The sequence below is a fragment of the Pundamilia nyererei genome, unplaced genomic scaffold, assembly GCF_000239375.1.
Source record: "Pundamilia nyererei isolate P.nyererei 1_Seehausen unplaced genomic scaffold, PunNye1.0 scaffold00063, whole genome shotgun sequence".
Lineage (NCBI taxonomy): Eukaryota > Metazoa > Chordata > Actinopteri > Cichliformes > Cichlidae > Pundamilia > Pundamilia nyererei.
The window spans coordinates 181,323-207,146 of NW_005187464.1; the positions used below are offsets into that span (position 1 = coordinate 181,323).

Genomic DNA, 25,824 nt, shown 5'->3' on the forward strand with positions numbered 1-25,824 from the left:
TTATCTTATCTTATCTTATCTCTTGCCACAAAGTTGGGAGAATGAAATTGTCCAAAATTGCTCGGTATGCTGAAACATTGAGAGTTCCTGCTTCAAACGCCAACTCTTGAAGAGGAAACCTACACCATATTCCCCCTCCACCAAACTACACTTGTCTGAAATGCAGTCAGACAAGTACCGTTCACCTGGCAACTACCAAACCAAATCTGTCCATCAGCTAGCCAGCTGGAGAAGTGTGATACATCACTCTAGAGAGTGACAAATCAGCAGTCCAGTGGCGGCACACTTTAAACCACTGCATCTCATTTGGGGATGTAAGGTAATGCAAGTGCTCAGCCACTGAAACCATTCCATGAAGCTCTCTAAACACTACTCTTGAGCTAATAGACCTCGTGCACGAGAAAATGCTAACTTCCTGGTTTGAGACCGGATGTGGGGTTGTACATTTCCGGTAGCTTTACTTTGCGGTCAATCAGACCGAGAGCAGAAGAGCAGAAGGTGGAAACACTCACCACTGTTGTGTCATAAAAAAAATCTAATGATCAATTTTGACGTTTAAAGAGTTTAGATTGATCAGTTTTTTTCATCACTCAACACAAGCAGAACTGCATTACTGCATGCAGAAGACACATCGTCCACATTCAGAAGCACATCTCTGTATAGTAACTGGTCTTATGATTTAAACAGGCAAATGTTCAGCATTCAAACTACAGGTGAAGAATAGTCAAACTAGATGTTTCCCGTTATCTCGATATCAGCTAGTCAAGTGCAGACCCGCACAGCATGTTAACAAACCGTGAGAAAAAGCCAGAGGTGTGACTAGGTATGACTTTAGACTTGACTTGAAAAAATGTTCTAAGACTTGTGACTTGACTTGGACTTTTACACCAATGACCTGGGACTTGAATTGGACTTGAACCGGTTTACTTGAAAAGACTTGATATTTCACCCCAAATATAAAATTTAACATGCATATTATATAGAGATTGAAAATGTGACGTCATTCAGGGGTAAACCGCAAAGGATTCTGGGAACTCGTGGCAAGAGGTACTAGCGCAAGCAGGCTTTCAATTGAAATCAGTCACACAGCGATAAAAAGAAACACAAAAATGTCAAGAAGCTGTTGTATTATTAACTGCAATAGCCAGTCGCATGACAGCCACGGGAAGCCGACGGGTAAAGAGATCGGTTGTTATCGGATTACGTCGTTGAAGAGAAATTGTTCGAGCCATGTTTCCGAAGTAACAAAGAGGCGACTGGATTGCAGCCATTCAAAGACCAAATATAACGTCCCAGAACACTCCAGCTCACAGGTTAGTCTGCTCCAAGCATTTACACGAAGGTCAGTGTTTTTTAGTAGTTAATACGTCATTTTCATAACATAATTGGTGATATAGGTTACAAGCAAGTCTGGCGCTGAACAGAAATTGTCGCACTATGCTCCTTTGTTTATTGTGCATAAATAGTGAATTGTCCTGACACAATATTGCATTTCGCTTCTGTTATTATGGTACATTGACAAAAACATATACTTTTATTCACAGGATAAAACAGTTGTTTTGTATCACTAATTGCCCAGTACGATTACAGCATACAGTATTATTGTCACTGCTACATTTCTGTAACGCGTACCAGAAATTATTTCCACTACTAATTAATTACCGTTGAGCTCAAAGGTCCTATTAATAAACGGTTAAGGAATGTGTATTTATGAAGACAATTTGTGAGACTGGTAAACTTATGATAGGTACGATGGTCTTTCGTTCTACACGGTGCATTTCAAGGTCCTGCACCCATCCGGCGGTAAACTGTACCTGGGCTTGTTGCAGTGACCTGAAGTTACTAAACTTCATGAGTGTATGCACTCACTCCAAGAACCGTATAATTATAAATATGCATATAAATATGCTACGATGAGATACCTGACTTCATCTAACTAGCAAATGTTGTCCAGGCTACGTTGGTGATACAGTTTTTTTAATGTGTATGATATTTTTGTCATGCGATTTTAAAGCCGGTCCTACAACCGCATCCAAGAATAACATGCAGCTTATCTCAGAACTGTCGGTGAAAATTATTCTTGGAGATAGGTTTAATTGAGCTGCATTTTAAAGAGGTGCAATTTCACAATTTGTGTATATTTTCTAAGTTCACTATTTTGTCATGTGTTGAGAAAAACACAGATTTTAAAATTACATGGTCTAATATTTACATTTAGCATATAACTGCAACATTATTTTTTCGTTGTTTTTTTTTAAAGACTCGAAAGGACTTGAAATTCAAAGTTTCAGACTTGTGACTTGACTCGGACTTTTACACCAGTGACTTGAGACTCGACTCTGACTTGCCTGACATTACTTGAGACTTGACTTGAGACTTGAGGATAAAGACTTGAGACTTACTTGAGACTTGCAAAACAATGACTTGGTCCCACCTCTGGAAAAAGCCACAGAAAAAATGAATGATTGCTGATAAGGGTTTCTATACATTAGTATTTACTTAGGGTATGTTGTGACTTACCTTCAAAATTACAGTGGTCCCTCGCTATAACGCGGTTCACCTTTCACCTCGCTTTTTCGCGGATTTTGTAGTGCAAGTTTGCATGCTTATTTTTACGTCACATTGTGTCCTGCGTCCTGATCGCTGCAGACGATCTCCTCCCTGACGTCTCTCCTGTACAGTACGGAATCGCTGCATCGATGCTAGCAGTGTGACTCTGACAAGCAGTACTGTATGTCCATGATGTCCACGAAACTTTTGCACCGTCAAAAAATAAAATTGGCTACTTGATTTCACCTATCGCTGGTTATTTTTAGAACATAACACCCGCGATAAACGAGGGACCACTGTTTACAGATACTGAGAACTATAACATTTGAATCCCTTTTCTCCTTTGCTCTGAAGCGGGGGAAAAATATCGAAAAGTCGATGAACATCATTTACAGATATATTGGGTAAATGCCCAAGACATCTATAGAAATGTAAATCGCCGCTTGATTCATTCATTTGCTTAACTTGTTTTGGACCGTAAACAAGGCGCGAATAGGACACCGGAAACAAAGCTCCCCACAGGAGTTCCCGCACCGGAAGTAGCATATGCTAACGTGCACATAGTCCCAGTGTATGTTTATTTTGATCTCAAGCAATTTGCCTTGATCATACCTACATTCACTAATTTGCTGCCAGATTTGCCCTGAACATGTGTACTAATGAAGTGGCCAGTTAATACGTTCTGTATTTTTCAATGAACGGGTATATTTTTAAACATAAAGCGCACCGGATTAGAAGGGGCATTAAGCGAAACAAAATAGACAAGTCAAACTTTATTCAACCCATTCACAATAACTCTCAAAAGTTGTAACACATAAAATACAGAACAATGCACTCACTTTTCCCGTTCATTCCTCTTCCGCGAATCCAAATTCTTCTGGATCTTCTTTTCAGTGATCTTATTCTTGCAGCAGACGCGAGAAATGACCCGCCGTTCGTCGTGATCCTCTGGCAGTTGCTGCGAGATAGTAGTATTTGTGGAGATGGAGAAATTACGCCTTTTCATAAAACGGAAGCACCAAGAAGGACCTCCTTGAAAGTCGTCGAGCTTCATGTCTCCTGCTATTGCTGTTGCCTTTTGTCGAATAGAGGCTGTAGAGACGTGTCTACCTGCTGTTCTCTGTTCAATAACCCACTGTTCAATCGTGTCCTCTAATTGTGGCCATCTCTCTTTGTTCCCTCGGAAACTCTGTCTGGTCTCCTCTACTTGGCGCAGTTCATCTTCTTGCTTCCTCCATTTCCGTACCATTGATTCATTAATTCGGAATTCTCTTGAAGCTGCTCTATTCCCAAGTTGAATTGCGCGACTGATAGCCTTGAGTTTTAAACTCGCTTCGTAAGCATATCTCTTAACACGTGCCATTTTGGGGTCCACACACCTTTATGTTGAATCACAGTACGTGTTACTCCGCGAGGCTCCTGAACGGCATTAAGGCTACGGTAGCCGTAATGCTCCAACAATCCATCAAGCGGCGCGGGTTCGTAGCTTACCAAAGTCGCGCAAAAACATTTTGACAAATTTTTGAGCGCCGTGTACCACATGAAATCGGTTCGAGATCAGTAAGCACAACCAGAATTGATACATAAGGCGCACTGTCGATTTTGAGAAAATTAAAAGATTTTAAGTGCACCTTACAGTTTGAAAGCTAAGGTAATCAGTGCTTTATTCGCTGTATACCTGGATTAATTATTTAACTTAATATGGACGTCTTTGAATTTTAGACGGTCATTGTCTGCAAAGTAGTCTTTACAAAGTATTTAAAATTAACTTAATCAAATATTTTCTTTAGGGTTGTGTTTAAATGTTCATTTAAAATCCTCAAAATGGACGACTGAACACAAAAAACGCTTAAGTCGAATACAACAGTTTTATATTTATTATATATATATATATTTCTTTCCAGATGTGCTTGTGGTGAAAACCATTTTTGGCCAAGAGGAAAAACATTAGCACATCCTGTATAATTTTAAATCTACCTCTGTTGCCAAATGGCGATTTAAACAAGTGAGAAATGGCTTCTTGTCTAGCAAACTCCCGGTGACTATAGGGAGGTTAATTGTGCAGGTTCTCTGCATGCCAATCATCATCAAGCTGTAAGGATCAGACCTAACTCAGGATAAACTGACAGCTTGTTTGCTTGCTTGCCAATAGCTGGGATTATGCGTACAGATGAACAATGTGTTTAACGGCATAATGGCCCACAGACTCGGTCCGTTCACAAACTGTGTGTGTGTGTGGGGGGGCTCATGTTGGAAGAAGTAGAGCAGTGCATGCGTGTGTTTCTCTGGAAAGCTGAGCCTAAAACTGACCACTGACTCAGAAATCAACAATGCCCCGTTGTGCTCAGCTAAAAATGCCAAGAACACCCAACATATTACAAATTTATTGTGGAAGATTTTATGCTGCTTTACTTACTTCTTGCTTTACTGTCTATTGATAAGCCTTTGGGGCCTATTTGAAGGCATTTTAAACTGACTGGAGAGAGCCCACAGAGACCAAAATGTAAGCTGTGGCACAGCTAGTGTGCTCCCAGGAAGTGGAGGCTGAGGCTCATTTATGGGATTTCCTCTTTTAGGCCCAGGGGATTACTGTGGTTTTAGAAAGAGTGGGGTGAATACAAGCAATAACACCCACCCCCAGACAAACATCAACATGCACATGCGTTACAAACACACATGTGAGAGAGGAATATCGGCTTTGGCTCTCAATGGGGTTTAAACAGGAAGCAGAGGCAGAAGTACCATAAATTGTAACTCAGTCCTCTGCATGTAAATATAAACAACAACAACTTTTGAGGACAGACAATCTGATTAACAGTGACGTCAACAGTCTAATACGATTCAGTTATTTTCATACGCTTGTAAACGGTAGCAGAATTACATCATGGGTGCACTACAATTAATTTAATGGGAAACATGACTGCACGCTGCCTCAGATGAATTAAAACAAGGCCACTGTCTCTGCATTGCATTGTGTTAAAAGCTTCAGAAAGACTTTGCTATTATTTTTGTTTGGGGGTTTTTTCTATTTCTGGGGTCAGACAGGATTGGTTATTAAGTTTATTCACACAGACTGAAGATGGTGCACAAATGCAGACAGCTCCAGATTTGTATATGGACAGCAGATGCATTTTTTTAGATATATGAATTCATTTTTTGTGTGATTCTGTTCAGTTAGGTCTCAGAGTGATTTGTGATGTAACCGCATAGTTACATATTTCAGGCTGCTCAGACGTCTGCACGGGGGTCACACTGACCCTCACAGCTGCAGAAATCATAGGTTCTGCTGCCATTACTGGTGCACACTGTACAATTACAAACTCTTTAAAACTGCACCGCTACAGCTGCAAACAAAACATCTTCTAATACCTCTTAAAACTTACAGCAATCATTTTTGTTTGGGGATACAGAACAATGACCCAAAGAACAGAAAATCGTCTGCATTGTTTTGTTGGACCGTTTAAGCACCGACAACAGCTGCCAGACATTTTGGCAGCTATTCAGCAAAGACAACAGTACTCCATACAACAGGCATGGTTAATGGGTGGAGGCTATTCTCTTTAGATGCTGCTTTCAAGTACAATCCAACCGAGTACTGTCTTGCAGCCACTCTAATGCTCCCATTTTACCTGCATGGCTCACAAATGTCTGGACAACTATAAAATGTTAAAGCAACACTGTTTAACTTCTAAAAGAAAAACACTGAAATAGTGACTACAGTGATTGGATAATTTGACCAAATGAGTAGCATGCTAAGGTACAGACATGGTAATGGTAATGGTTTTGACCTACTCTGGTATCCCACTAAGCCATGGAACAGCCACAGCATGCATGCAGGCACTACAACTGACATAGCTAAACTGAATTAGATTATAATTTATATGTGTGTAATATAAAATAGGAAAAGAGGCCATAAACCAGCCTGTCAGAGCTCATGGTCATACTAAACATGATCTTAAATTTAGTAAGCTACATAATGCCGGTGGATATTCTCACTACAACTGTACAAAGCCAATAAAAGCCATGTAGTAATATGGTGCTGCAACTCAAAAGTTAAACAATAACGGCTCTGTTGCAGAAAAGGAAACAGAGTGGGTGAAGAGTGAGAAAGAGAACTGAAACTAAACGTTGTTTCATCCTTATTTCCTTGGCACTTACTAAACTAGGAATGAAAGGAGATAAAACTTCCTTAGCGATACTCTCGTGCTCAGATAATAGCAGGCTAACCGCCAGCACTTCAGATATTAATAAGCCCTCCTCTTCAGCATACGTTAATTAGAAGACGAGACCCACTAAAGCTTCACTTTGAGTTAAACTGACCAAAAAAACACCCCTTTTAGCTTAATTAAAGCTAAAAACACATCTCAGTTCCTCACATGAGGTGCAGAACTCCTGATGGTAGCAGAAACTTTTTACAACAGAAGTTTTGACTTCTCATTGCAGGTAAAGTATCTGCAATGATAAATAAGTGCCCCAGTAAAGAATACAAAAAAGAGAGCCAGGATGCTAAATAACAGGATACTAAAATTAAAACACTTCTTTGAGCTCCTATGCCATATCATAAAAAGTATTCTCTCACAATATCAATGACACAGTGACACCGTAGGTATATGTTCCCCAGCTCGCATAATAATGACAGAAGCCCAAGCATGTCTGAAAGCGAAAGCAGCGTGTCAGTCTCAGATGACAATTTAACACCTAAAGAGGGAGATAATTCAATAGCAAGAAGTGGCTTGCCTACTAAACGCCAGATCTCCAGAAAAGCACAATACTTTGCAAAAAATGCAAGTGTTAGCTAGCATCTCATAACATCTCAGGCAGGAAATATTTTTCAAGTCCTATTTTATTATGTGTGCAGGCTCCTGAAGAGTTACAATTTACTTTAATTACTTTTTTATTCAACTAAAGTATTAAATATCTCTCCTTCAAAGGGAGGGAGTATGTAACTGGTTCTGTTTGTTTGTTACCAGACTAGCAGCCAGTTTTCAAAGTATTTTTCAAATTTTGCCTGATGATAGATAGTAGGGCTGCCACGATTAGTCGCCTAGTCACGATTACGTCGACGACTGATTTAATAGTCGATGCGTCGTTTGAAGCTTTGTAAAATCACAAAAGACGCAAGAATAAGTAGTAGGATTTAAGAGTGTAATAACGGACTGAAACAGAAGATGGCAGCACTGCATGTACAAGGATGCCAGCTGCCGTTAAACCCCGAAGACGAAGAAGTAGCTTTGTCCCAGAATTCATAGCGCAGCCCTGCTCAGTTTCCAACAATGGCGGCAGCTAGTTAGTTTTAATAGTACTCTTATTATTCTTTCTGGGTCACAAAATAAATGTTTAACATATTTTCAGGCGAGAATGTGCAAACCTCAAATATCTGCTTAGTTTATCAAGACACCACATATTTTGAAAAGCGCTCCGATATCTGTTCCCCACTAGCTCAATAGTTAGCCAGGGGCAAAGCTAACTAGAGCCCGTGAGAATCCCAGACTCCCAGCAAATCATTTTCAAACCCACCGCTGTCTTTCACTACTCAGGTTAAACATATATAAGTCACTTAGATAACTTAAAAATGTTATTGTTTGGCTTTTTTTAGTATTTTATTTGTTCCTGAGTAAATCGGTTTGGCTGAGATCAAAGTTATAGTTTTTACACAGCTGAATAAACGTCAAGCAGACAACTGATCATCAGAAGTGTGAGATGCTGGAGAATATACTCCCGTGTCCTGTTATATTTTAGATAGCAAGGAGTTTATTAAACTTCACCGAAACAACCTGCAAATTTCATTAAAATTTAATAAACTATCATCTAGTCTTTATTTTTAGTTAGCACATACTTTAAACACTTAAAGCTGTAAGCTAATGATAGTTATATAAGAGCAGATGCTGCTGGTGCAATAAGCTGTACGTTTTACGTCCAATGGATGATGATCTGATTAGTCAACTAATCGCAAAAATAATCGGTGACTAGTCGACTATCAAAATAATCGTTTGTGGCAGCCCTAGTCCAGGTCATCCTAAAACCTGTTTTCAATTTGTGGATTTTGTGTCATTGTCTTGTTACATGACCCAAGGTTCAGATCATGGACTGCTGCCCCGAAATTCCCCTATAATGTTTCCTGACACAATTTTGAATAGGGCTGTTCGATATAACAATATATATCGGACGACGATATGAAAACGTCTATCGTTTCATATTACGCTATCGTTTGTTTTTGTGGTTTTACAAAATAAACTGTTTATTCATTTCTTAAAGTTCTCTCTTTCTCTTATATTTAAAATAACCCCACCACAGACTCAAACATGGCAAACCTCTTCTACCACCTATGCAAGAATCACATGAAAGAGTATGGAGAGAGTTTAGGGACGAGAAGCAAAAGAAGAGCCGTCAGGTGCTCAAAACAAACCTTAGACTCAAACGTTAGAACAGGCTTTTCCCCGCAGCACGCCGTGTAATAAATACTCACAAAAAAATGGCTGCCCTGAAAAATGCCCGAGATTCACAGAATTTACAGAAGATTTTTGTGATATATATCGTTGTCAGGACGATAAATGTCTCATAGCGGGTTATGAGATTTTGGTCATATCGCACAGCCCTAATTTTGAATTTGTTCTTTTCTACAGGGTTATTTAGGATGACCTGACCATAGTGTAGCAAAGCTACTTGAAATCATGATGCCACCTCCACCATGCTTTACACATGAGGTCTGGATGTTGGTATGCAGGGTTTTATTTTGGGCTTTTGTCAAGTATCTAAGTCCTTGTCCACACTAATACCTTTTGGTTTGAAGACACATCTTTTTCTCTCCGTTTTGGCCTCCCATCCACACTGAGACGGCGCTTATGGTCAAGGAAAACTGAGCTTTTTGAAAACGCTCTCCAAAGTGGATAAAATGGAAAATGCCGTTTTCGCGTCACAGTGTGGACTGTGAAAACGCTGGCTTTCGAAAACGCATTTTAGTCATATTATGCAGTCATGTGGCCAATTCAACTAAGATGGCGGACGGCGTTGTCCAGCAGTTGTTTTGTTTGCTCTCAATTTTGACAGCCCTATTAAAGATTAATATCAGTTTGTACATGCTCCAGATAGCTCCAGATAAAACTTGTAAAAGTCGACGCTTTGCTGCAACGTTTCAAAGAGCCGGAAAGTAAATAAACGGCAGATGGGAATGACGCATGTCGAATCGTCTTACATTTCATGCATGTGCAGTACAGGAACATACAGTTTGAAAACAATAGTGTGGACGCGGAGCGTTTTTAGACGAAAACGCCGTTTTCAAATTTATCCAGCTAAGTGTAGACGTAGCCTAACTGGTCGCTTTGAAATCTTTTGAAAGTGGCTTTCCTATTCTTATAAATAAATCTTCAGTTTTCATGTTTATTTTTTCTTATAGTCTTTTAGACATCTAACAAAGATTTTATCAACTTGTAGGGAATTCTCTTACTCCTCGGAAGACCCCTGAATTTTTCTCTATTTGTATTAACTTTATCTTACAATGGACTGAATAACATCTGGGTCTTTAATGTAACACGTAACAATACAGCTTCTTCTAAGGTCAAAGGAAAGATGAATTAAAAGTTTAATTTATATTCAAAGCTCAATTCAAGTGGTCCACACTTCTTAAGAAGATCCAATCCTTCTTAAGAAGAGGATTGAATAAACTATATAAGTTATTTTTATTGGTTAAATTCTCCAGGCATGTTTTGGAGAAGTTCACTTACTATGAATTGCCTATGAATAGCCTAATTGTAGTTTAGATAAATATCAGCTCAAAATTTAGGGGGTAGTCAATGCAGAAAACCTCCAACTGGAATTTAGATTTGCCTGTGATGTCCTTAATGATTACGAGAATCTTACACTTATGTCGGGTTCAGCAAAAATGTAACAGTCTAGCGCACACGCTCAGTTCCTCAGAGCAGCCAGGAGGAGATTGTCCCAACATTTAGCCCCGTTTCCATTTTTGCGGCTCATTATGTTCTGTCGCAATACTGCCCCAAACATTGCATGCAAAAACATGGCGGTTCATTTCGTAGGGCTGGTTGTCTTTCTCAGACTGTACAGGCAGGTGTTTGAGGGGGAGTGCGTGTGCGTGGGAAGGCAGAGGAATCTTAACCACCCTCGAATTTTCTCTGGCAAACAAAATGATGGAAAAAACCTGGAATGGTGCTCAGGACAGAGAGGTAAATATGCACTTAGTAGGAGGCAAAAGAATATACTGGATAAGCTCGTACTGAAAACGAAAGCTAATAATTGCGGATAGTGGGAAGAACATTAACTGCGATCATATTCTTGGCTGATAAAGATGTAAATCAAATATTATGGTAACATCCTGCGTTTAAAGCTGTTCTAACTGGTTTCTCCCTTTCTCTCCCTTTTCTGTCTCTCCTGACTTTCAACAATGGAATAATCCAAATAAGGAACCTGAGACTAAAGCAAACTAAATAAACAGAAGCATATGTGATTCATAAGAATGATATTTTATATGTTTTAATGAAAAGGGGGGAAAAAACGATGTAGATTTGTTAATTCCCCTTACAGGAGCATTCTTATCCCGCTGCAAATGATACAAAACTGAATCAAAGCTGAATACTGGAGATTTGGGAAACTGGGGGATGCCAAATGGGAATGAAGCCCACATAAAAGAAAACGCAATGACTGCTCAACAAACCCCCGATACCATTTCTCTGGCGCAACATCCCTTGACAGAAACACATGCAAACTACGATAGACATGGCGAGGAGGCTATGTCTCACCGGTGGCATGTTCACAGCAATTACAGACAAAGCTGAAGAAGGCAAGCAAAGAGGTAATGCTCCTGAGAACTCATGAGTTGCCATGGAAACATCGCCTTTTGAATGAATTTGCTGGAAAAGGGGTATGCGCGAGATAGAGTCCAAATTGTAGTATCAACTACACAAACCCCCTTTCTCCATCCCCCGGACTGTCAGGAGAAAACAGGCTGCTATTCCCAGCGGTTAGTGATGCTTGCAGCCAGCAGTACCATAAACAAGCACACAGCACATTTATGTTTAGTGGTGAACGCACTGGCTGCATGAACAAAAATGTTTTTAATACCTGGGATATGAAACCGTACTTTCTGCTGTGAGGAAGGCAAACATTTTGCATTGGCGCTAAAAAATTCCGATTGGGCAGGATTTGAGCGTCTAGAATGATTTTCTTTCACCAGAACAAAATGCCGCCGCACCAATGTGCCGCGTTTGTTATCACTGCTAGGCTGCATCAGTAGAATGGGCCACTACTTACTCTTCATATTTAATGTGGTAAATTACGTCCTCTTCTCTCTCCTTGCTCTCCGACGCTGCTGTAGAGTCTGTCTGAGAGGTGGAGGCTCCGTTACTCTCAGAGTTTAACACAACATTAGTCCTGTTACTGTCCGTGTTTTGACCGTGGCCGTGGGCCTGTCCCTGCTCGGCCTCCAGTTTTCCATTAGTCCTTTTTGGGGGCCGGCCCACCTTACCCTTTGTGGGCGTTATCTGTCCTTTGGGAGCGCGTGTCACATTTTCAATGCAGGCCTCAAACCAGGCACCGATGCTGACGTCTCTGCAGTCCACCAGCTCGTTAATCTGAGGAGAGAAAATGACTAAATTAACACCCGGTCCTGTTCGAACCCCGCACACAAATATCGTCTTTTTTTTTTTTTGAGGAGCTGATGTGTAGGGGGATTATAACATCCAGTGTCAAAGACTAATACAGCACATGCCAGAGTCAAAATTCTAAAACAGCAATAACCCTGTTATTATCTTTTTCACTTAGTAAATACAAAAAACAAACCATCACAGAGTGAATGTTATGCAGTGGATGGGATAAAAAACAAAACCTTTGATTGGAAAGAATAACATTATATATTGAAAGACAAAAAAAGACACAAATCCTTTTGGGGTTGCATCAGGAAGAGCATCCAGCGTAAAAAATAAATAAATAAATAAAATCAAACATACGGAGCTACCCACTGTGGAAATCCCTAATGAATAAAGAAGCAGCTGAAAGTAGCTTTTAGTGAAAGAAAAAAAATATTTCAAAAGTGATGACTCTTTTGGGATATCCTCTGTAAAAGCACATGCATGTTTGCTAATGTATTTTGAGCTTTTCATGGGCTGAATTCAAATGTTTTTACAGTTTTTAGGCTAAAAGAATAGCCAGAAACAGCATAATGCTAATATATGCCAAGCTAATTAACTGAAAATGAAACGTAATAGGACTCAACCACTCCTTCATTGCAAATCCAACTCTGGATTAGCCTAGCTTTGTTGTCAAAACATTTACATTACAACAAAGTATAACCACACTGAATGATTGCATGATTGTTTCAATGTCTCTTTTTTGTCATATATCTCTAAGCTCACTTTTTTCTCTTCTCTTTCCCCTCACTCCCCAACTGTCTGAGGCAGATTGCTGCCTAGTTCCGATCTCTTCCAGCTATAAAAGGGAGTTTTTCCTGCCCACTGTCGCCAAGTCTGTGGGGTTGTTCTTCTAAGATTGTAGGGATCTTTACCTTACAATTGAGATATGCAGACACTTGGCTGCTTACCATGTGATGTTTACTTGTGTGCCTGTGATGGCATCAGCCACACAGGGGTAAATTAGTCCATTTGTTCACTTTATTAGTTTGTTTTGCAGTTTTCTTCATTAATATAATTCATTAATCATTTGGTTAAACCTAACACTGATATTATGAGGCGCGCACATAGTAGCATTGTGTGGTTTTTCTAAAATGTTTTGTTATATTAATTATGTTTCTCTTTCTTTGAGTTACCTGGGTTTGGGCGGTGGCTGTTTCCTGTCTGGGCAAAAGGCGTGGCTGAGGACTCCGGGAACAAAATGCCTGCTCAGCAGGACCAACCATGGGCTTACCAGGAGTAGGGGTGTTTTAGGTTTAGTTAGGTTATTCTCTGCTTAGTTAATATTAGTGTGTGTTTTTCTTTCCCCCTACTATGTGTAAATGGTTTTGCCAAACCATTATAAAAGCTACCCTCATGTGTCTTTGTAATTAGGTCAGTTTGCGAGTTAAGTTGTGTCTCACTTTGTTTGTTCAAGTTTCTGGAAATTACTTTTCGTGGAGTTATATTTAGTTGACCTCTTTTATGGGCCTGCTAATTATGTTTTTGAATTTTGTCATTTTTTAACTTTTTTGAGGGTTAAATTAAAGAAAACCCTTTTTGAAGATATTTTTTGCCTGTGTCCTCTATGCCTTGGCTGCTTGGTCCCTCACAGTGCCAAAGCAGTTAAAGCAGTCAGATGAAGGCTGTTTATGCAGCAACCTCTGCAACGAATTTCGTGTGGCGACAGCCAGCAACCGCTAACAACCATTCACCAACCAGTTGGGGGAATATACATTTTTCCTAGTGGCTGTATCACACATTTAGCACCATGGAATAACGTCCAGCAGTAAAGTTAAGAGTGGTACAAACTGTGTCGGGCTTTTTTAGAACACTACTGGAGTTGATTAATTATATTTTTAGGCTATTTATCTCCAATTTTATTTGACTGGTGGCCTTTCAGTCAAATAAAATTTATTTTATCTAGGAAAAAATGAAGCAATTCCCATGTCTCCTTTTAATTACGCTACGTAACTATTAATTGTAAGCAGTAAGGTTGGACGATATGTACAAATTTTCCAACCAACAATCGTCAGTTCAATAACCAACGATAGGTGATATATTCGCGCAGGTGCAGACTTTTTGATTTGCGCGTTTAGAACACAGAAGAAGTCCAAACATGGACAAGCTAATTGCCAAATTGCACACTGGAGGAGAAGGCGCAGATAACGGACTGTTACCTCAGCGAGGAAGTCGAAGACGGAGAAGACGATCCACTGGCTTGGTGGAAAATGCATGAAATACGTTTCCCATTGATATCACACATGACACGGAAATATCTGTGTATACCAGCCACAAGCACTGTCTTCAACACTGCTGGTAATATTGTTAACCGCTGCTAAAACCTGATAAAGTAAACATGCTTGTTTTCCTGTCAAAGAATTTATAAGTTTTGTTTGGAGGGAATATTTTACCTTCTTTTCTTGTTTATTTCAGTATTAATATAGCTACTTTTTAGATTATTCATGTATTTATTTATTTATTTGAGATGCGTCAAATCGCACAAAAGACTTAACTTTACGTCTGAGGGGGTTTTTTGTTCACTGGAAGAGACATTTTGATTTTTAACTTATATGTTGTTTGGTCGAGTATGTAAGACAGATAAACACTGGAACAGCCTGTAAACACGGTTATAGTGGAAAAAAGAAGCCATTTTCTCTTTGTTTCTCTCCCCACCAATCTGTTTTTCTATTTAAATAAAATGCTTTTCTTTTTTCTGAACATGGGCTACTGCCGTGCTTTCTTTTTCTTATGAGTTTGAGTAAACGAATCGCTGCTGCATTTGGGTGCACTCTGAGGTGTGCATCTGCTCGCAGCTGAAGGAGGGTGCCATTAAAACATTATTTCTGTTGAATGCTTCAACCGACATCATTAGCAAACTTACCCATGGATAAATAAATAAATAAACCGCGCTTGTAAAAACGATCGATATTCAATATATTCGTCCAATCGCCCAACCTTAGTTTGCAGTTTAATGTGCAGCTGTCACGTTAGAAATAAACAGCACTCATGAGTGGAAAAATGAATATATTAATATATTTATTTCACCACTATGTAAGCTTGTAATGATCAAATAAACAATTTTCTGCAGTATTAGGCCTACCATCATGCCTCAGTTACAGCACCAATCTTGCATTTTACTGTCATATTTTTTATATTCTTCATAGATCTCTATCACCTATTCCTCTGATGACATCTGTGATTGGACTAGGCAGTGCTTAGTTGATCCAAATACACTGAAAAAAATGGGAGCTTGAAGCAGAAAGCCTGGTTTAACAAAGAAAGTTGATAACTATCATTGTGATACCCATTAAACTGAGGTTTTAGGGTCTGTCAAGCCAGCTAACACAAAGAAAACCTGACTATGTTGAATTAAAAAAACTCTGGTCTAGCAATTACTTGATATCTTAATCTGGAAATGTCACATATTAAACCTTAAAATTGCACAACAGTCCAAGAAGACAAAAGATTTGAAATTTTCCATATTGAATGAGTTTAAACATGCAAACCACTTATACCTGTGTGTCACGTTCGTGCTAATTTTGTTTATTTTTAATGCTTTTGTGCAGAAATATTTCACAAGTATTCATTAATTTATTCTACTCCTTGTGTTTATTTGTCAACACCATGTCTGTGCTGAATGCTTAGAGACTGTGAATGCACGTGGCCTTAAAATCCAGTCAAGTCAGTAGCACAATTTGCAGCTCATCTACTTGATTATTGATTTTCCTGCATGCTGGACGGGACTGTACGCATCAAACTGAGTCCAGTCCCACAGATATAATTCTCAGCCAGACTCATCCATACCCAGTATGGGCTTTGACTTTCTATTTATAATTTTTAAGCTGGTTAGTGACCCAGTTGTATAAACCTGTTTCTTATGTGTGGTTGCTATCCTGACAAGGTAAGCGACGTGAAGCTTATACCCAAAGCAATTAGGGTATCAGACCTACAAACACTTGAACAGCGAGGAAAAAACTAAGTGTCAACACACCAGAATATGGTTACATATGAGAAAGTTTAGGGTAATTTGTGGCTGGAATATTATATCTAAGCAGATGTGCTAATACATAAGACAATAGGGAATGTAAAAGATGACTGATAAGAAAAAAGGAGTGCTTAAATCAAATGTTTCTACCCATTTTTCTTCAGGTTACTTTCATCAGGCAGGCTTAATTACATGACTGCAACCGGCCAACATTTAATGCTCAAAATGACACTGACGTCATCATTGCCATGCAATCTGACGTTTTCAGCAGCAGTGAAAGAGCAGAGACACATTTAGTCTCTAATTTGATTTGACAACCACATAAACAGGAGAACCTGCCCAAGTGTCTCTGGCAGTGAGTTAGCTTATAGGGCACTAAACTCTCTGTAAGCTGGCCTAGAGCCAGAACAGCCACTCAAATACAAAACCATGCAAACATTTCCAAAATATTTACATCCGTCATCCTCACCTTGTACATGCCAATTCCTGGATCGACTAGTGTGTTCCTGCTGGACGTGGGTGACTGAGTGTCCTGCGCAGGGCTGCAGGACTTGAACCCATTTTTGGTTGCGTTACTGGTAATGCTGGCGTCTGGCTTGGTTTCATTAACAGTGCTGGTACTGAAGCTGCTGTCATTGTCTATACTGGTGGTTTCCATAGCAGCGGGGGAGACGAGAGCCGAGGAGTTGTGGCTTTCACACTTAGAATCGGGGGGAGAAATGGAACTACATCCAACACCCGAGGAGTCCTTGGTGGCAGGGCTGTCTGGATGGTCGGTCTGTGAGCGAATCAGCAGCTGAACAATGTCATTGAGACCCACGTTGTAGTCAAACAGTGTCTGGCCATCCTCCATCTAAATGAATACAAATGAAAATCTCACTCTTTAACATTAACAGGCAAAGATGTACAGACGCAGAAAACCACTGCTGTATACAACACTGCAATCAATCATTTTCACTGCCTATAAATAAACACAAGCTATTAAAATGCTGCTAAGACAATAATACATTTGAAATAATAATAGTTTACCAACATATTTTAACTTTTATAAATAGGATTATTCCAACCACTACTAAACTGTGCATTAGCAATACTGTAGCTCATTTTAAATCCATAACAAACCATCACTTTTTTACTTTTGTTCTACATTTCTTTCTAAATGGACATCTGTGTAAAATGAAATAACCACCGCTGCACTGCAGAGTGCCCTCAGACAAATACACGAGGCTGCTTGTCAAGGACAAACAACACCAGAATACAACACTGAGCACAGTGAGTAGAACACACACTGTTACGGCACTCGAGAGAGGAAATTAAAACACACGCGGCACTTCCGATACGTTCACGTGCTTTTAAATTCAAAAAGCACGCGGTGCTCAAAGACGCAGCAACAACATTTACTCTCTGTTCTTAAATTGGGCAATTTTCTGCTACTGATTGAATGCAATTAGCTACACGTACAAGTTAAGTGTTTCACTGATTGTTCTGTGCGTAGAGGAAAAGGAAAAAATAAATACATTTGTAACAATTAGCACCTATCGCTACTGACGATGACAATGGGATATGTGCTGAAATGCGGGCGCCGCTCTCTAGCATCCGCAGCGGTTTTTCTCAAGAAAAAATAAATAAGAGATCTGGGTGCATGAATTAAAGTGATAGCAGATGTAGCTGGGGGGAAAGAAATGACTGGGTTGCCATGACAACCGAAAGAGAGCACCCCCTACCCCACCCCACCCCGATGACTCTGAATCATATATAAAATCACTGTCAACCAACCTACAACTAGCGCCACCACCATCATCATCATCATCATCACCAGCATGGCCCTAACAGGCAATGTGGCATATGAGCTTCAGCAAATGTTTTTCCCTCCCCTCTGGGAGGGGGGACAAGTAACAAAAAAACACAAGTAACAAAAAAAAAAACACATGAGGGCCCATTACAAATCCAAATACACTCTTCTACCACATACGATCTACTGTTAAGCGTACAGTGCAGCCACTGCCTTAGGAGTGAAGCTTATGGTGGACACGCCAACTCATTGCAGACATCAGCTATTCATTTCAGCGCTCAACCCCACAAGCCCATTGTGCCGGGGAGACAAGCATGGCCGCCACTCTCTCTCTCCTTCGCTCTCTCGTTTTCGTTATTTGACAATGAGGTGGAGAACGCTTGGACGTGTAGCAGCCGAGCAGTAGAGGGAGCAATCACAATTTCCCCATCCGTGCATGCTTTTTTTTTTTTGTGTGGTTTTTTTTTTTAATAGTCTCATGAAATTTAGATCAGAGAAGCAGTGGTGCAAATACAGCCATACAGTGGTTGTTATGCTTACCTGTCTATCTTTCTGTGGTAGTCTATATCAGCATTTTCTCTGTCTCCCTGCCTAAGCTCGGTCTTCGATTTAGCCTCAGTAATTGCCTATCGTCCGCTGCCTTGTCTGTCTGTCTGTCCATCTTTTGCGACTTGATACTGCATTAAACCAAGAAAAGTACACAAAACAAACAGAAAAACCTCCCCCCAAAAAATATGCATTAGGACTGCAGGCAGAACCTGCAAAGAGGCAGCCTCACTGCTGAGAAGTGCGGGGCAGAGAGATGGAAAATCACCCAGACAGACAGACAGACAGAGAAGGAGAACAACATACAGCAGAATTGCACTGCACCAAACGCACAAATGATATCTGGGCTGCTTCTACCTGCTTTCCACAGCGGCTTCATTACTATTAGTGTGATCAGCCTCTCGCTGCGAGATGTTACAGTCCTGACTTCAGTCATACTCACATGAATAATCCCCAAAACAAAGAACAAGCAACTAACCCAGCAAATGTTGGGGGTGAAAGAAAAAGGGCTTTATACATTCATGGAGGACGAGATGTATTTGACAGCATGCCGTTAACGTTGACTAAGGACATGACATTTTATTCCCCACAATAACCGCGGCAGTATTTAAAAACACTTGCTTCTGATATCTTCATTGTGTGACTCACTGAAATGTCATTTACTGTTCCAGGGGGAGACTGACTTTAGTCACGACCGCACATCACGGCAAAGCTTTAGATTAACCCGAAACATTTGACTTGAAGATTTCTCAAAAGGCTCGAAGAGTCGAAAATAATAAATATCCTTGGCATGGCGATGTTGCACGAGAGTGTGTGTGTACGTGCGCGCGCCCTCGCCTGTGAGTGTATCACAATGTCGAATGGAATAAAATTAACAGCTACGAACGAACAAGGCTAAATTCTCTGCTGAATTTCGACAGCCCTCTAAAAGACTAATGGCTTATCATACCAAAGAAAACACAAAGTATAATGTCAGAAAGAAAGAAAAAATCAAACCGAGATAAGACAAAGACCTGTAGCTGCTGTAAAAACATGCTGAACATCTACACTCTTCACATTACTCTTGAGATATTAAACCACAATCCCTTTTCTGTTTCAGACCTCCCATTGTGAAACTAATCTGTTTATATTGTTTTGAATATACACCCAATAATACCTATAAAAGAGCAAAAACCGGGGTGTGTGTGGGGGTGGTGGTGGAGAGTGATTTGGTAACTCCATCGTTCGCTTTTCTACCAGCGTACTGTCACACAGTATCACAATGTATGACTTTAAAGGCTTTTAATACACGAATCACTCTGCCATTAAAGTAACTAGGCAACCTGCTTAGTGTAACGATGAAAAGGTGGAATCAAATAAACAGACCAAGAAAGCAACGCAGCGCATTTAATACCAGCACCAGAAGGTCTGAAGTGACGGTGAGAATGAGGCAGAAATTAGCCTCCTTGCTCAGGCAGACCACCCTGCTCCAGCACAATTTCTTCTTTTTCTTCACCCACGCCCCATGATGGCAAGGAGTTGAGCAAAATAGGTCAAATTACCAAAAACAATGACACGGGGTGTGTCTGCTTCCCTGCAACATAAAGGCTTCCATCTTGGCTCTTTTATATTCTTCAACCCGCCCACAGTCATCCAATCTATTTACCAAAAATCCCCTGCTCGCCAGCACAAATTACCTAGAAAGGTGACAAAGGTTACTTCCACTTGCAGCTCTTTTCATAACCTGGCGACTGCTCGCACGGCGGGTTTTAACGAGAAGTGTGCGGGCAAGGTAACAGATGTCACACTGTGCTGTTTTGCATCGTTTATATAAAGCAGGTCAATTACTTAATCATTAAATTATAAAGAGGACCAGTCCTCTTTGGCCACATTCATTCAAATTAAACAAGTTTGCATAAACATGAAAATCTCTTTGCTTGTTGCTCCTTTGATTACAATTCAAAAGTTGTTGGGGTTTTTTGCCTTTTCTGTGTTTTCAAACATTTTTAAAACAATCTTTTGTGGTTATCAGAAAGCATCTGTGCATAGTTAAGAGTTTAATGGCCTTTAAATTAGTCTACATATTCAAATAACGTATTACTCTATTTGAAAGTAACAGAGCTTGCATTGCAGCGTTAAACAGGTAGGAAATCTGATCTCACCAAGCAGGCTTTTTTTAGTGCCATGAGGTGGAGATGTAGAGCTGTGAAAACATGAAAGCCTATGGTTATAGTTTAATGGCTCCCTTTGTATTTGCCCTTTGTCCAGTCTATCAGTTGGAGAAGGGTGTGACTGTGTGCACTCAAGGCTGCAGAAAACTCAGCTTCCCTTGAAATTTTCTATGAAATCTACAACTTAATAATAACAAAAGAAAACCCATCAAGTGAGCAGGCAAAACATCAATCCATGTGTAATCAAAGAGTAACCATATCTAGGTCACGGCGAGCGCCTGTGTGAATGGGAGCAAGCCAATAACCACAGCCCGACAACAGGGCAAGAGCAACAGTGGAAGACATCCCGACTCTTTGCGCATAAAACATGTTGCTGCTTTGGTATTAAATTAAAAAAAAATAAAACAAACTTCATACTTAAATCAAATAAGTGCAATGCAAGCTGAGCTTGAAACCACTTGAGGAAAAAGTCAAACCTCTAAGTAAATGTGAAGCCTGCTGCAAAATGAGTGTAGGCGCTGAGCAGAAAGGCCGCACGGCCAGTGGAAGGTGTGTGTGAGCCTGCTCGCGAATGTGACTGACTAGAGACGTTCAAAGTGAAACAGAGACACTAGGACCGCTCGGCGAAAATGCAAACAAACAAAGAAACATCAAAACACCGTGGCAAAGTTGCACAGCTTCTGGCTTGAGACCCTTCCGACTCAAGGGCAAGCTTGAGTCTGAACTGGTGAGGCAGCGTGAGCACTGAGCTGGAGGGAAAAACAAGACGCCATTTTGAAAAGAGAATTAGACCGAGTTGCTCTGCTACAAGTCTAAATCCTAACACAGAGCGCAGGCACCACTGTGCGTGTAAGGGCACTAGCCAGTGCATGTTGCGTGTCACTGGCTCATTCCATGCATTACTTAACACATGGAAATCCCCCAATCAACGCTCTCCACTTATTTTCCAGTGAAATAAAGGAAGCATAGCATCAGATTTAATACACAGGCCTAGCTTTTGCAGCCACAGCTACGACAGTACATAACAACTGCAATGTAACAGCTCATTAATTGTTCATCGAGCAAATAGCACTACTATACTTTATCTACTACCCCTGATTAAATCACAAACAGTTTAAAGAGGAGCAGTTTGCTTTGTGCTTGGTAGCTATTATGGATTTTATAAAGAAAAAAGGTGCTAAGAGCACTGAAATTAGTTTACTAGCCAGAGAGGCGCAGAGGTGTAAAAGCAACTACTCAACCATCGCTTTCCATCACAACAGTTTGTTCTTCTTTGATCTGCCGTAATGAGTGCGCAACGGCGAGCTAGGCTGTAAAAATCTGCCTACAGTTCTCGAAGTTTCCTTTCACTCTGTCGTGCAGTATATGCGGCAACAAAAAAGACACAATAAAATCAACCCATTGTGACACGCATGAGTCAGAATCGAGCGCCTGTTATCATTTAATTAGACAAAGAAGAAGAAAGTTAGGCCCGCTTGAAACTACAGAGGACCATTTTGCAGAGGAATGCCTCGGCCTATAATACAGCCTGACACATGTGAAGAAGGAAGCAAAAACGAATGTAAACAAAGTGAGATCAACATATCATGTAGGCTGCCTGCTTCCTCGGGGCTTTTTCGGCTGGCTGACTCACACTGTGTTAATATCAGCTTTGTAATGTTATGCTAAAACTCAGTATAAATCAAGGCACCAGTGTCCTGCCAGCAGCAAGCATCCTCTGCTTATTACTGATAGTTACAGCCAGTGATCTTTCACGCATTACACACCTTCAGATATCGCAGGTCACGCTGTTATATTTGGATTCTTTCATGTCTTATGCACATATATTTGAAGCAAGACAGAATAATTAAGACCCTGAACTCAAACGTGCAGGACTTGAAACGCAGGTGATAGTCTGATAGATAGATTTTCCTAATGCTTTTTGCATAGACTCCTTCAACAGCTACAAAAAGTCTGCATGCATGCATGTGTGGTAGATCGTAAAATGCGCCAGCATGCATTAAAATAAAGAAATAAGCACAGGCTGTGAGGCTGTGAGGCTGCTAGCTGCATGCGACCGTCCGCCATGACACACACAAATGTGCACGCCTGTCTCATGGAAGCTGATTACAGCTTTCACGATCGTCTTCATGGAAAGCTAGTGATGATGATGATGATGAGCTTTTTTTTTCATTAATATGAAAGATAGATAAATTGTGCACTAAAATCTTGCAAGCCGAAGCCAATTACCACATATTCTTGCCATATTCTAGCCTGAAAACCAATCAGATATTGTCTTAATCTCAAATTAGTCTTGAGCTCTTTATTTTTGTAACACTTCCCCTTGAACACTGCTGCTATCAGGTGTGACATACTACATTACCATGCTTCCACTTATATCTCAAAAAATGTTACATTTTGCCTTTTTTTATGAAAGCAATATAAAAAGCCAAAGTGGTCTATGCGGGCAGATTAAATTACATACAATGTAAATGTTAGATTGTTTACATAATACTTCTAATAGTATTTAAAAGCACACACTAAAAGGTTAAAGTCATATTTATTTACCTGAGAATATTTAAGAATACACATTAATGCTTTTCTTTAACATTTGACATACCATGCACTACAGAAAACAGTTTACTATCATTCATTTAGCAAAATCTTAATGTAATAAATAAGTAATGGTGCAATTATAATAAAAGATAACATTTTAGTAGCTTAGGTATAAACTCTTGTTCTAGAGCCTGAACTGTTGAAGTAATAAGGGGCACATAAAAGAGACTTTGTTTAATATGAACTCCAACACAGATTTCTATATATACCATATTAACTGTGCATTTATAATATAAGTATTAGACTTTTATAGCGGCTAAATAAATACTGGATCAATGCCTTGCAAAGCAGAATCATATGGCATTGAGGACAGGCTCAGAGTCTGGACCCCAGTTATGTGTCTAATGCAAAACATGCCTGTATTCCGTGTGAATCTGGATGTTACAGAGCGCAGTGTGTGCACAACAGTGTCAGGCAAGGCAGACAGGGCAGGCAGGCAGGCATGTTTACAGTAGACAGCCCTCACTGTCCTCACTGTACAGTGAGAGTACCGTGGTGACGCCACATTGTAAACACTACACTTGCTTTTAGATGTCAGGGCACGTGTTGTACTTCCTTAAAACCCACCACGAGCGCAAACACAACACAGGATCAATAAAAGCTTGAAAAAACGACTCACCCAAGTTAGAAATACAGTGCAGATATACGTGAGCGTGTTTTCAGGATACTTAAATGTACAAAAAAGAAAGAAAGAAGAAAAAAAACTGTTAATGGGGTGCACATCTGTGAGGGATGTGGGCTGTTTGGTTTGCACAGCACTACTTTCGTTCTACATGGGGATACAGAGCGCGAGCTTCCCTATTCTCTCGCGCGGCAATGTAAACAAACATGTCTACTGTGGTGGGACATTTGTTGCATGCAGTTCTCCACAGCACCAACCTAAACAATGTGGGGAGGGGGGACAAAAATGGGGAGGCACACGCATCCGTGCCGTCCCAGAGGACTGCTGCACACGGTGTACCCCCGGTTCTCTTGCGCAAGAACTATTGGCGAATTCCTATCAAAACAGGAAGCTCGCAAGGGTCCGAAACGGCTACAACACTCAGAGGAGGACCGCTCACTCTCCAACGAGCAACCCGTAACCCTCTCGCCAAGCGTCAAAAAACTGACTGTTGCGTGACGGGGTGAAACAAAAACACGGCTTTACCTGTTTCCCTCGGTAGAAGAGGCGCTGCTGTTGCGGGCTTACATTGAAGATGTCTTGTATTTTCAGGCGTAAGGACTCAATTTTTGTCAATCTAGAAAGATCATCAACGGTTCGTGTCTCCTTCCCGTCTATAGTACGAACCTGGATCCACATCGTTGCGCCGCCGTCTTACGCCTCAGATAAACAACAGTTACAACGGTAATTCGGGGCAACAAATTGTTTTCCCCCGCCCCAGGGTTAAAGATTTTTTTTTAAATGGTCAGTGTTTTTTAGGGCTTCATTGCGTTTTCCTCTGCAGAGGTAACGTCTGACTGGCTCGCGCAGGAGGTGCCTCACATGAGGTCGCGGCGCCAAGCAAATCTCGCGAAGTAACGTTAAGCACAGTGTGCAGTTTTAAAGGCACAGCTCCCCCTTTTAGTCTAAAAATAATGGGGGGACCATTTGAATTTGACTTCTTATTGTGTACTTACGAGGTCAAGTTGGCTGTCTTACAATAATACTGCGGGGTTTGCGTGAAAGGCTTAAATACGTAATGACGCAGCAGGGACTTAGGAGTGACATAAAAGGCCCTTTGCAGTATAACACAAGTACAGACCACCGAACAAGCTTATGGTATGTTTAGCAACAACACGTGGGGGCTATATGTTACTATGTGTGACGTATGCTCCTCGGCCTAAACCAGGGTCCTATAAAGAAGTCTACAGCGCTGAAGACTTCAATGAGCCATACTGCAAAGAGTTCTTCAGGCTGTCTAGAGGTCTTTCTTGAGGCCACTCGGTGCTTTTTTCACTCATTTTCAGTCCACTCCTTGTACCTGGTTGTTTGTAGGTTGTTTTGACTTTTTTTTTTTTTTTAATTCAGTTTAGTTTTTATTCAAAAGGTTTTGTTTTAGTTAGTTTCATAGTTTGTTTTCATCTTTTTCTTTTTTGGTGTATGGAGGGCATATATCAGAGAAAAGATTTGGGCAAATCAGTGCAGATATTACCATAAAAACACTGAACTTTTTGAAAACAGTTTACTCAAAGATTTTTAGACAGCCAAAGTCTCAAGAAGTATGCTCATCAATACCACATCGGGCAGGCTGTAATAGAATTTTAGCATATTACCTCTCTATTTTTTATTTATTTAACTATAATGACCCAGTAAACCACTTAACACCAATCTAAAAATTAAAAACTTAGCCTAATTGTGTTTTCTTTTTCTTTCTTTTTTAGCAGTCACAACTGATGTCCAACATATTTATATTTCCAAGTGGACCATTATAGCTTTTGCTATACTGGTCCATTTGATAGTCATATTTTATTAGATTTTTATTAGATTGGGTGAAGGAGATGGCATCAAGTGTTGATTTGGAACGACTTACTCATATTGTCAGAGCAAAGGGAGAAAGTTAACAGAGGAAAGGGAGAGAAAATAGAGAAGAAGAGGGATAGAGAGAG

The 25,824-nt window shown here is 40.3% G+C and overlaps 1 protein-coding gene across 3 annotated transcripts in view; it reads right to left on the reverse strand.

The window, feature by feature from the left end:
* uhrf2 (ubiquitin like with PHD and ring finger domains 2) overlaps window positions 1-24,759 on the reverse strand; it is a 42,818-nt gene extending 18,059 nt beyond the window's left edge. For 2 of the 3 annotated variants that reach the window (XM_005735179.2, XM_005735178.2), the window contains exons 1-3: window positions 24,386-24,759; window positions 16,625-17,008; window positions 11,815-12,134 (exon numbers count right to left, since the gene is read on the reverse strand). In XM_005735179.2, the coding sequence (XP_005735236.1) occupies window positions 11,815-12,134; window positions 16,625-17,008; window positions 24,386-24,538 (857 nt within the window). In that variant the 5' untranslated portion in view covers window positions 24,539-24,759. Of the gene's footprint in view, window positions 1-3,389; window positions 3,801-11,814; window positions 12,135-16,624; window positions 17,009-24,385 lie in introns of those variants that run through there. The other variant, XM_005735180.2, reaches the window with a different exon arrangement.
* Between the last annotated feature and the right edge of the window lie 1,065 nt (window positions 24,760-25,824).